This window comes from Hylobates moloch, unplaced genomic scaffold (assembly GCF_009828535.3).
Source record: "Hylobates moloch isolate HMO894 unplaced genomic scaffold, HMol_V3 SCAFFOLD_1, whole genome shotgun sequence".
Classification (NCBI taxonomy): Eukaryota; Metazoa; Chordata; class Mammalia; order Primates; family Hylobatidae; genus Hylobates; species Hylobates moloch.
Window position 1 is genome coordinate 208,333,497 of NW_026652276.1, and position 13,245 is coordinate 208,346,741.

At 39.3% G+C, this 13,245-nt stretch overlaps 1 protein-coding gene across 1 annotated transcript in view; it reads right to left on the bottom strand.

Annotated features, from left to right (window-relative positions):
• Window positions 1-11,953: 11,953 nt before the first annotated feature.
• ZNF800 (zinc finger protein 800) overlaps window positions 11,954-13,245 on the bottom strand; it is a 271,901-nt gene continuing 270,609 nt past the window's right edge. Inside the window, exon 7 of the mRNA XM_058426376.1 lies at window positions 11,954-12,054. Within this exon, the coding sequence (XP_058282359.1) occupies window positions 12,030-12,054 (25 nt within the window). The 3' untranslated portion in view covers window positions 11,954-12,029. The remainder of the gene's footprint in view (window positions 12,055-13,245) is intronic.

Here is a 13,245-nt window from a genome sequence, read left to right on the forward strand (position 1 = left end):
TGGCACATGGATACATATGTAACAAACCTGCACATTGTGCACATGTACCCTAAAACCTAAAGTATAATAAAAAAAAAAAATGCCTGGGAAGACAACTGACCAGGGAGCAGAAAGATCTCTGCAATGAGAATTACAAAACACTACTCAAAGAAATCAAAGATGACACAAACAAATAGAAAAACATTTCATGCTCATGGAGAGGAAGAATCAATATTATTAAAATGGCCATACTGCTCAAAGCAATTTACAGGTTTCTATTAAACTACCAATGACATTCTTCCCAGAACTAGGAAAAAACTTTTAAAATTCATATAGAACCAAAAAATAAATAAATAAAAGACCTTGAAGAGCCAAGGCAATTTTAAGCAAAAAGAACAAAGCTGGAGACATCACACTACCAAACTTCAAATTATACCACAGGGCTACGGTAATAAAAAAAAAAGCATGGTACTGCTACAAAAACAGACACATAGACCAATGAAAACAGAATACAGAGCCCAGAAATAAGGCCGCACACCTACGACCATGTGACAGTCAACAAAACTGACAAAAACAAGCAATGAGGAAAGGAATCCCTAGTCAATAAATGGTGCTGGGATAACTGGCTAGCCTTATGCAGAAGATTGATGAATTAAAGATTTACATGTAAAACCCAAAACTATAAAAACCCTGGAAGATAACCTAGGTAATACCATTCTGGACATAGGAACTGGCAAAGATTTTATGCCAAAGACACTAAAAGCAATGCAGCAAAAGCAAAAATTGACAAATGAGATCTCATTAAACTAAAGGGTTTCTGCACAGCAAAGGAAACTATCAGAGTAAACAGACAGCCTACAGAATGGGAGAAAATATTTGCAAACTATGCATCTGACAAAGGTCTAATATCCAATCTAATCTAATCCAATCTAATTTAAGGAACTTAAATTTACAAAAAAAAATAATTAAAAAGTGGGCAAAGGACATGAACAGACACTTTTCTGAAGAAGACATACATGTGGCCAAAAAGCATATGAATAAAAGCTCATAATACTGACCATTAGAGAAATGTAAATCAAAACCACAGTGAGATACCATCTCATACCAGTCAGAATAGCTATTATTAAAAAGTCAAAAGATAGATGATGGTGAGGTTATGGAGAAAAGAGAATGCTTATATATTTTTGGTAGGAGTGTAAATTAGTCCACTGATTGTGGAAAACAGTGTGACCATTCCTCAAAGAGTTAAAAACAGAACTACCATTCAACCCAGCAATCTCATTGTTGGATATAAACCCAAAGGAATATAAATCATTCTATCATAAAGATACATGCACACATATGTTCATTGCAGCACTATTCACAATAGCAAAGATAAGAAATCAACCTAAATGCCCATCAATGGTAGGCTGCATAAAGAAAATGTGGCACATATACACCATGGAATACTATGCAGCCATGAAAAAGAAGAAGATAATATCCTTTGCAGGGACATGAATGGAGCTGGAGGCCATCATCCTTAGCAAACTAACACAGGAACAGAAAATCAAATATCTCAAGTTCTCACTTATAAGTGGGAGCTAAACAATGAGAACACATGGATACTAGGAAGGGAACAACAGACACTGGGGCCTGCTTGAGGGTTGAGAGTGGGAAGGGGGAGAGGATCAGAAAAAATAACTAATAAGTACTAGGATTAGTACCTGGGTGATGAAATAATCTGCACAGCAAACCCCTGTGACATGAGTTTTCTATATAACAAACCTGCATATGTACCCCTGAGCCTAAAATAAAATTTTAAAACAAATTAAAAATTTAAAAATAATAATGAGATATCACCTTATACCTACTAGGATGGCTAGAATAATAATAAAGTGACAAGTGTTGACAATATTGTGTAGAAATTGGAATGCTCATGCTTATGCATTGCTGGTGGGACTATAAAACAGGGCAGTGTTGTGGAAAACAGTATGGCAGTTTCTCAAAAGGTTAAATACAGAATTGCCATATGATTCAGCAATTCCACTTATGGGTGTATACACAAAAGAACTGAAAGCAGAGTCTCAAGGAAATGGTTGCACACAGTGTTCATAGCAGCATGATTCACAAGAGCTAAAATGTGGAAACAACTCAAGTGTCCATCAACAGATAAATAGAAAAACAAAATGTGTCCATACATATGATGCAATATTATTCAGACATAAAAAGAAATAAAATTCTGACACATGCTACAACAAAGATGGACCTTGAACACATTACAGATTGTGAAGTGAGCCAGACACAGAAGGGCAAATATTGTATGGTTCCACTTTTATGAAGTCCCTAGAATAGGCAAATTCAGAGACAGAAAGTAGAATGGTGGTTGTTAGAGGCTGGAGGAGGAGGGGAGAAAGGGGAGTTATTGTTTAATGGATACAGAATTTTCTTTGGGAATGATGAAAGTTTTAAGCATGGAAAGTGGTGATGACTACACTATAAATGTATTTCATGTCATTGAATTGCATACTTACCAATGGTTAAAATGATAAATATTATGTTTTGTTTTGTATATTTTATCACAATTTTGAAAAGCACATTAGAAAAAATAATAACAGGTTCATTACAAGCTCTCAACTCTATCCTGTATTCTGAGAGGCTTTTAGAAAAATTCAACGACACCCCCTAACTTTTATTTTTTTAGGAGATGAGAATAGTAGGAGGACAGAAGGAGAAGTTTCTTTCCAGAACATTGCAAATTAAGGACCTATTGACTCCATAATTCTATGGCCATGTAGATGGACAGGAAGACCAAGAATAATGGATTCTTTTTAAGCTTTTGCTTCCTCTTGTGGGGGAAGCTAAAGAGGCAACCCTCCATGTGATGGGGCTTTCATAGAGTAGGAGTAGGATACTCTCTGATAGAGTCAGAGTATGGAGTATGAGTGGAGAGGATGCAGACAAAGTGGGGACTTTACCCTACTCTAGGGCTTCACATTTATGGGAACTGAAGAGCAGAAGCTCTTTCCTCCTGTTACAAGAAAAAAGATAAATAATAATGTTAAAAGTAGATGCCGTCAGTGTTTTCAAGATGGACTATAGCCATATGTCAATTACTTAAATAAAGCAAGAGACCACGTGTATCTAGAGAAACAGAATAGGATAGATATTTATATAAAGGGGAGTTTATTAAGTGGTATTAACTCACATGATCACAAGGTCCCTCAATAGGCTGTCTGCAAGCTGAGGAGCAAGGAAGCCAGTCGGATTCCCAAAGCTGAAGAACTTGGAGTCTGATGCTTGAGGGCAGGAAGTATGCAGCACAGGAAAAAATGTAGGCTGGGAGGCTAAGCCAGTCTAGTCTTTTCATGTTTTTCTGCCTGCTTTATATTCTGTGCATGCTGGCAGCTAACTAGATGGTGCCCACCCAGATTAAGGGTGAGTCTGCCTTTCCCAGCCCACTGACTCAAATGTTAATCTATTTTGGCAACACCCTCACAGACACCCCCAGGATCAATACTTTGCATCCTTCAATCCAATCAAGTTGACAGTATTAACCATCATACCATGTAAGTATTTAGCATTTTTTAATGAAGTGCCTTGTTATGGATATTTTACTGCTCTGTGAAAAGCTGTGTGATTATTGGCCTTCTTGTCAGAAAACAGTACTTTTCACTCCCTAGCATATAGTAGTCATTCAGTACATTAAACATAATAATTTTCTGTGTTAAAGATAGTTTTTAGGAAACTTCTGCTTCTGGGAATATATAGTAGACATACTTTTCCCCGTTTCTCCAATGAGTACTATGAAATGCCAAGACTTTACTTATAAAACAAACACAAGAAGACTCTGAAAAGTGAAGAGACAAAATGTGCTTCTTCAGATTATGTTAAACTGACACTCTGTTTCAAGATTCTCTTTGCAGTACCTTGTTCTGTATGTATTCGTTTAATGTTTCACTTTGCCCAAATAATGGATTTGGGAAATGTCTCTGTCAGATAGCTCAGTGAAGAGCATTTCACCACAGGACAACCTCACCGCTTTTTACTTCTCTCCCTGATGGACTCGAACTAAGGAAAAACAAAACTTTAGAAGCACTCAAATTGTTGTAGAGTCACAGCTGTGTATAGGTATGAACCTCATTATGTGGCCTGATCTCTGGTTCATTCTAGGCTGATAAGTCCCAGAGTAGAAGTCCAAAGAAGTTTTGAAGAAGTCTCAATGAATTCTCCTTTCAGTTCTTAACAATAACTAACTTTTATTGAGCATCAACTGTGTGCCAAGCATTCTTCTAAGTGCTTTAAATAGATTAACACATTTAATTCTCACTCCATGAATTAGATTCACTCCTTTTTATTTGGGAAACTGAGGCACAGAATGGTTGTATAACTTGCTCAAAGTCATACAGAAAGTAGAAGCAGGATCTAGACCTCGGGAAACCAACCTCTGGACTTCTCCAGCTTTGGAGACCAAATGCTTAAGACAGGGTTTTTCAAGTTTGGTCCAAAGCATTCGCTTCAAGATCGTGCAGATCAAGTGCCTGTAATCCCAGCACTTTGGCAGGCTGAGGTGGGCAGATCACGAGGTCAGGAGATGGAGACCATCATGGCTAACATGGTGAAACCCCGTCTCTACTAAAAATACAAAAAATTAGTTGGGTGTGGTGGCACATACCTGTAATCCCAGCTACTTGGGAGGCTGAGGCAGGAGAATCGCTTGAACCTGGCAGGAGGAGGTTGCGGTGAGCCGAGATTGTGCCAATGCGCTCCAGCCTGGGCGACAGAGCAAGACTCTGTCTCAAAAAAAAAAAAAATCATGCAGAGGGAGTGCTTGTTATAAAGCTGATTACTGGGTCCCACCACAGCATTACTACATCTAAATTCTGCGGGTGTGGTCTATGAATCCAGATTTTCAACAAGCACCCTAGTTGATTTTTATGTGAATCAAAGCTGGAAACTCACTGGCCTAAACAGAGCATGCCTCATTTCCTACAGGAAAAACTCACAGATTTCTGAGAGAACCAGATCAAGCATAGGTCCCTCTTGATGGCCCAGTGGGTCCCTCCCTATCCCAATATGTAAAAATGGAAACCAGAGTGAGCAGATGCGTCTAGCAGCTCCTGAGCGAGGATCCTGGAGGCTGGTGCTGTGTGGAGGTTGTACACAACAGTGTTTCTTTTTTATTCTCTTTCTTTAGAGCTTTAGTCCAAAGCTTAGTGGCAGCATTGTCTTCCCACCCAATGAATCAGCCACTTAACAGTCAATGCACTTCATTAGAAAAGTCCTGATATTTTGCCTGCTTGTTTAACTGAAGTTTCTACTATACTTCTGCTGAAAATTCCAGGCCACAATTGTCTTTTGAAAACAAAATAACCAATTAACTGAATGAATAAAAGAATGAATGGACAAATAAACTTGAAATGTACAGATCATGCATCGAAATTGCTCATAATTTCCCATTCACTTTAACAAATATCTCAAGGTACTGTCATTTACAAGCAGCATTACTCACGTTAAGATACAAGATATCATGGTTTATTTACCTAGGTAGCATTTGTCCCTTGAGCAATATAACTGTGGGTGCCCTTTATGATGTAATAATTCAAAGCTGACCATTCTTCATGATAAAAATTGACAAGATTCAGAAGTGAGTAGTGGGGGAAGCATTATAAATGTTGGACTAAAAAAATTAAATGTGTCTCTACTGTGTAACGAGTATTACTGAAGTAAATCTAGCCATTAATATCAAAACATCAGTGACCCAATTAAAAAAAAACTAAAAAGAAGTGTGAATAGCTTTCTTTGGGTGATGTTTACAGATAATTACATAAACCTGTTTGATGGGAACACGTGTTTGCCATAAATAGAGGCTTAGATTAGCATTTAAAGAATTAAGAGTTGGTCGGAAGGTCTAAGAGGATGGATAGGTAATAGCATTTAATAGAATGGGGCTAGCATGAATTTTGTGAACCAAGTAGAACTGGGGGGACTGGTTTTTTTCCAAAGAAATGGTAAAATTACTTCAATGCACTGGAATCCAGTACAAGATTAAAGCATTTGGACCATCCAAGGTCATAGACATAATAAAAATATCATGGACTTTGGAGTCAGGTCCTACATCAGAAGTTCCTAGATTCAGATCCTACTTACCAGCTATGTTCACTTAATCCAATTACATAGTTTCTCAGAGTCTCCTTCTACTCACCTATAAAATGGGGATACTAACACATATTCTACAAAACTATTGGGGGTAATAAATGAGATGACAAATACCGAGCACCTAGCACAGAGCTCAACTCATATTAGGCACTCGATAGATGAGAGTTCTCTTCTCTCTCTCCCGTGCAAGTAGCTACATTACCAGAATAAAAATAAAGCCTCAATGATGGCATCTCTCACTGTCACATAAAGGACTCCATTGACATAAACTCAGATGCTAGCAATATGTGGAAGCTGGACTTGAAAGGATTCATTATACATTTGTCATTCTTTTTTTTTTTAAGTAAAATAGAAGGTTAATGTTGACTTCCTAGCTAGTCTTTTAAAAAACATACCTTTAAAGTCATATGATTAGTGCTTTGTTTCCATAGATTAATAGAAATCAAAATTGTAGAAAGAATAGTTAAAATATTATAGGCTTTCTGCTGTTCCTTTCTTGTTTTTAAATTTTTATCTTCTTAAAAAACTGTTATGTACGTACGGCAATCCTTAGTTGCAGCACAGCAGGGCTTTTGCAGTTCTCGGAATTATAGGTAATAATGAAACTCTGAAACTTCACTTTCCTCCCAGGCTAGTGTGGAGCTGACATGGCCAGGGGAGGTAGCTTAGCTGTGTGAGTCGGTGGTAAGGTAGGAGGTGATGAATAAAGCAGAAAAACCAAACATGAAGAGAGCAGGGCTGGGCTTTTCACAAACCCAGGCTGCAGGCTGAGCAGAGCTGAGCTTGGGTGCTTTCGCAAAGGTTTTGTAGAAAGGTGATTATATCGCATCATCCTCCCCTTTGAAAAAGAAACATCTGACAATGTGGTTTCTAATAGGTAAGAAGGAGATCAAAGGTTGCAAGTAGCCTGCTGTCTGCCCTATGCTGTTTGCACTTTTAATGCGTCCCTTAGTGAGCCTCCAAAGCTGAAACAAGCCCCGCCTATCTCTGTTGATGGCTGTTCCTCCATCAGTCTCACACAGCTCATACCTGTGCCCAGAAAAAGCCTGCATCCTACGGCATATTTCTCCTACAGGGCTGCTTCCCAGAAGCCAGTGGTCACATCCAAGGCTTGATAGGCTTATACAGAACTTCAGCTGAGACAGGACCATTGTGGTGGTTCTTCACTCTTGGTCCAAATCTGTCCACTCTGAACATATTTGTGAGACTTAGCACAATGGACGCCCCTCCTGCCATCCCACCGGCCAATGACACTTTACCTTTATCCCTAGATGGCGTCTCTCTCAGTGCCTCTCTCCTTGCTCTGCTAGTTCAGCAAGTGTGGAGAATCATGCTGGTTTCTTTATCTATCTCCCCTGAGCCAAGAGCTGTGGTTCCTCATCTTTTCATTACCAAGATCTCTTTTGTCTGTGCTGAAACATCATGCCCAGCATGAATGGAGTCAAATTCCCAGCTTTGAGTTCCCAATTAGAGCCTTGATAGCTCTGACTTTTCATTTTAAGAGCCAGGTATTTGTAAAAGGAAAGACTTAGGGGAAGTGGTCAGACGGGTTGGATTTCCAGATCTTAGCTTGAATACCAAGAACTAGGCCGAGAGAACTATAAGCACAGCATTTCAGCAACAATCCAGAGAGTGGGAAATGGTGTGTGTTGATGTAAGTGACAAGTTTCCAACACACGAAGAGCAGATTCTGGGCTGGGGAGAGGAGAAGAAGGGTTTCCATACTGGCCAGGGCACCTGGGCTACCATTTGTCTATGTGGTATCTTTGTGTGAATTAGAAGAGAAAAAAAAAAAAGCACTCCTTCCTCAAGATATGTGAAAATCATCAGAATAAATGTACAAATCAATGGTGTCTATGATGTGAATAGCGTTCCCTCAGGTGTGCCACTGTCCTGCGGTGGATAATAATTTCATGAAGGCCCTAGGGGCACGCACTGTTCCTTGCCTGCTCCCTCTCAGCTGTAGAGGGGAGGGAGTTGAAAATTTTTAGTAGATTGGGGATTTGAGACCAGAGGGGAACTGTGCCCTGCTTGCCATCAGAGATCTCAGAAAGGAGGCAGTCTCTGTGCACTCCCCACCAGCATGCAGCTGCAGTAGCATGGACCCTGGCAGCTGGCCCTGTAAACAGAGCTAGCTTCAGAGATGAACATCCCTCTCCCACCTCGATTCTTGAGGCCTCCAAGAAATCCAGAGAGGCATTGAAGGCAGTCGATGATTGAAAGCCGGCAAAGCTACTGAGGAGTGAATGGTTCCAGGTGAGCAGACTGATAGCTGAGGCTGCAGATGAACCAGTAGAGCCTGGGAGGATGTTGCTGACCCTCAGAACAGCAAGTGCCAACCAGAGCTATGGTTAGGACCAAATCTGGAGAGGAAAATGCTGAACTTCTGAGGAACACTCGCCATGTGTGGACTGTGCCTAAGAGAACAGATGCCACAGGGAAGCAAGACAGCCCTGGTGTCCAGGGAGGGAATCTGGGCTGTCTTGCTCCCCTGTGGTATCTGTTCTCTTAGGCACAGACCTAAGAGATCTAAGTCCCTGGGGGTGATGGGTAAGACCCCATCACTATCAAACAGAGTCCTCCTTCCTCTCCTCCTCCCCTGCTCCCTGGCTGTGATCTGAGTCCCTAGGGGTGATGGGTAAGACCCCATCCTTGTCAAACAGAGTCCTCCTTCCTCTTCTCCTCCCCTGCTCCCTGGCTGTGATCTAAGTCCCTGGGGTGATGTGTAAGACCTCCCATGGACTTAGATCACAGCCAGGGAGCAGGTGAGGAGAGGAGGAAGGAGGACCCTGTTTGACAGTGATTGCACTACTTTGAATTGGCAAGAATATATTTTTTTCTAATTACTTTGTTCTAGATTAAAGAAATTTATTTTGTGTTGACCACTTCAATTTTGTGACTATGTGAACATCATGCCTGCCACAAACAAAACACTCATTCTGTATTTATCAGGTGTCTCCTTCTCTTCACTTTTCACCTCTCCTGCTGCTGCAGGCTCGGAATTCGAATTTCATAGTTAGCCCCAAGAAGAACATTTAACTTTGTAGAACTTCAGACATTTGCGTTTTAACTGTGGGCTTCTTCCATTTATTTTATCCTGTTTGTTCTCATAGAGTAACTAATGGTAAAAATTTTTAGAAACAACATGTTTCTTTAGGAAATTGGAATAAAAGGGATTAGTAATCAAGTTACATTTCTGATCTAAACTGGACAACAGATAATCTTTTCCCAGCCACATGCCCAATGTGGCAGTGAGGAAGAGTCAGGCATGCAAGGGAGGGCATCTTTATCACAACACTTCTGATCAAATACTCTTGTCTTGTGTGTAATCATGATTCTAGATTCCTAGCATTCTGAAATAATGTATTATTGTTTATGTTATAAATATAACTCAACTTTGGGGTTAAAAGTTGTACTCTCTGGCTTCTAAAAGTTCTAATTAAATGCTTCGAATTAGTAGAGGATATTAGATTGCTAAAAGCATCCTGTGTCTTATGCTAAAATTATTTTTAAAATATTGCATTTATCTAAAACAGAATTAATGTTCTGAGTTGTTGTGACTTTTGTTTTTGTTTTTGCTTTTAAGAGTGAAAAGAAAAAGGCAGAGATCGGGAGAGCTGAAGCTGATGGGTATTTGCCTGTACGACCACGGATTGATTCCAATGGGATTAGACATTCATCATCAACAGCCCGAGGTGATGGTTTAGTTTTTAGTAAGGAACTAACGACATCTCTGATGGTTCCATTGATCTTCTGCTCACACCATCCTCAGACTATTCTTTACTTCTTAATAACAGTTCTTTTTTCCTTTCTTAGGAAGAATTGATTTTTCAGTTTAGTCCTTATGATTTGCAGAACAAAGATTATGAAGATCGTTGCTTTTAGAAGATGAAAGATCATGAAAAGAATGTGGAATTAAAATGGATCCTTATTTTTAATATGATATCCTTCCTGAAAAATCAATATGGTTTTTTAAAAAGCACACTCCCTAAAGTTACTGAAAATACATCTAAGCAATTCTAAATCAGAGAGAAAATATTTAAGTTCACTTTATTTAAATGGAAAAAGAATAACAATAAAGGTGTCTCCGAGAGAGAAAGAAACATGAAGCCCTTGGAGGACTTCTACAGCTAAATATATTCACAGTAGCCTTTCCAGGCTATTCTCATGGTAGGAGTAGCCGTAGCAGAAGCAGCAGCAATAGTAGTAACAGCAGTAGCAGCTAGCATTGGGAGCATACTCACTGTGTACCAGAGCCTGTGCTGAGGTTTTTACATGCTTTGTAAATAAGCACAAATACTACATTGTTAGTATTATTCCTATTTTGCAGATAAAAACTAGATTTTCAAAAAATATGAATAACTTTGCTAAGACCAAAAATTAAAAAGCAATAAAACAGGATTTGAATCCAGAACTGATCTAAACACCTGGCCTCAGATTTTCAAAACTAAAACAGTCCTTACACAGTCTCTACTCCAATCTCTTATTTTCCAGATTTAGGGGCTAAGGCCTAGAGTGCAAATGATTCACCCAGGGTTGTATGACTAGAGTTAGTGGAAGAGCAGGGAAGAAAACAGTCTCCTGGCTTCTGAGTCAGTGCCCTTGACACTATAGAAGGTTAATATGACAGCCCTTATCTCTCGTGGGATAAATATTCCAATTCCTAGAGTTAAAAAAAAAAAAAACACCCAGCACCATCAAGCACACACACATACATCCATGAAGAAGCGGCATTGGATAGACCAAGCCACCAGATGAGTACCTCATTCTTCCCTCCGTGCGCCATCTTAGGTGGTGTCTATGGATTATGGAGGCAGAACCATCCCAGGCAGGCTGGGAGAATTCAGAAGACTTGAGGAAACACAGGTGAGATTAGGTGAGGACAGGAATTTGAGTGGCCTAAGAAACTGTCATCAATAACAGCTGAGAAGCAGAGAGGCCAAGACAGAACATTTGAGTTCTGCCTAATGTGTAGGAAGTAACTAGAAATCAAACCCCAAAAACAAATGGAAATAGAATAGAACTGTCTGGGAAGAAGGAAAACTGAGGAGGAGCAGGCCTAACTGGGAGTTGCATGCCATGACCTCTCAACTTTAGGAAGAGGAACCCACCACTAGACAAGTGCAAATATGCCATATTTCCCCATCTTTTCACTATAGAAGTTTTCAAATATACAGAAACATGGGAAGAATTGTACTATGCACACCTGAATTCTCCCACCTAAATCTGACAGTTAATATTTTACTACATTTGCTTTAAAATATATTTATCCATCTATCCCTCTAATCATCTTTTTTTGATCTTTCACATTTTACTACATTTACACCTTACACTTTACTATAATTTCTTTATAACATATTTACCATCCATGTATTCATCCTTCTATTCAACTTATTTTTGATGCATTGCAAAGTACATTGCAGACATTAGTACCTGTCACTCCTGAACACATCAGCATGCATATCACCAGCTAGAGTTCAATATTTGTCTATAATTCTTTCCTCTTTTTGAGATTAAATTTACATACAGTGAAATGCACACATTTTAAGTCATTCATTATGTTTTGACAAATGCACTCACCTGTCTAATCCAAACTTCTATCAAAGTTTAGAACATTAAAATAATTCTAGAAAGTTCCCTCAGGTCCCTCTCCAGTCAATCCCTATCTCCCACACCAGATATAACCACTGTTCTCATTTTTTTTTTTTACCATAGATCAATTTTGCCCATTCTAAAACTGTTGAAATAAAATCACACATTATATACTTTTTGTGTAAAGCTTCCTTTACTCAGCATGGTGTTTTGAGATTGATCCATGTTTTTTGGAGTGCCAGAGGTCCATTCTTTTTATTGCTGAGTAGTATTCCATTGTATGGATACACCACAGTTGGTCCATTCTCCTCTTGAAGAACACTTCAGATGTTGCCAGTATCCAGCCAGCTATTAGAAATAAAGCTGATATGAATATACTTGTACAAGTCTTTGAGTGGACATATGCATTTATTTCCCTCCAATAAATACTTAGTGATACAATTTTTTTCTTTTCTATTCTTTTCTTTTCTTTTTTTTTTTTTTGAGACGGAGTCTAGCTCTGTCACCCAGGGTGGAGTACAGTAGCATGATCTCGGCTCACTGCAACCTCCACCTCCAGGATTCAAGCAATTGCCCTGCCTCAGCCTCCCAAATAGCTGGGACTACAGGCACGCACCACCATGCCCAGCTAATTTTTGTATTTTTAGTAGAGACAGGGTTTTGCCATGTTGGCCAGGCTGGTCTTGAACTCCTGACCTCCCAAAGTGCTGGGATTACAGTTGTGAGCCTGGCCACAATTTCTGAGTCATCAGATAGACGCATATTTAATTTTATAAGAATCTTCCAGAATTTTTTCAAAGTAATTTTGCCACTTTTCACTCCCAGCAACAATGAATATAGGAGAATCTAGTTGCTCCATATGCTCGCCAACATTTGGTGTTGCCAGTTTCTATAATTTTAGCCAGTCTGGTGGCTAAAATTCATTCATATAACTTTTCATCTATTTTCGTCTCCCACAATTTAGAGAGGGAAAACTGATTCCTTCTATATTTAACAATCATTACAACATTCTTTGGACACTTATAATGTGCCAGATACTGTGCTAAGCACACACCCCCATTATATGGGAGTTACTTTATTATTATCCTTTCACAGAGGAAGCTACTGAGACTTAGATAATAACTTCAGGAAAGCCACTTGTCAAGTCAGTGGTACCACCTGTCCCTGCCTGACTCCTCCAAAGCCCGTAATCTTAGTCTCTCTGCTATACCCCAATCTAAAGCTGGTGCTAAGACAGAAAATAATTCACATCTAGAGCTACTGCCTCTCCTTTCTTCTACATAACTAAAGTCTCTTCCAATGTGACACACATGTCCTCTTTGGTTAGTATGTGGAATAATGGGAGCACATTCCAAGCATAATAGGAATCCATACAGCCAGTGATAACCCACCTGAGTTGAGGGAAAAAAATTAAACTATGAGTTTAGTCAAAGTGGCAATGCTAATAAAACCTAGGTGTTCTTTGCAAACTTCCTGAGTGCCCATGTAAAAAGCATCCAATTGCAGGGTGCACTGTGCCAGTCATTCTGCCAGCAAGTT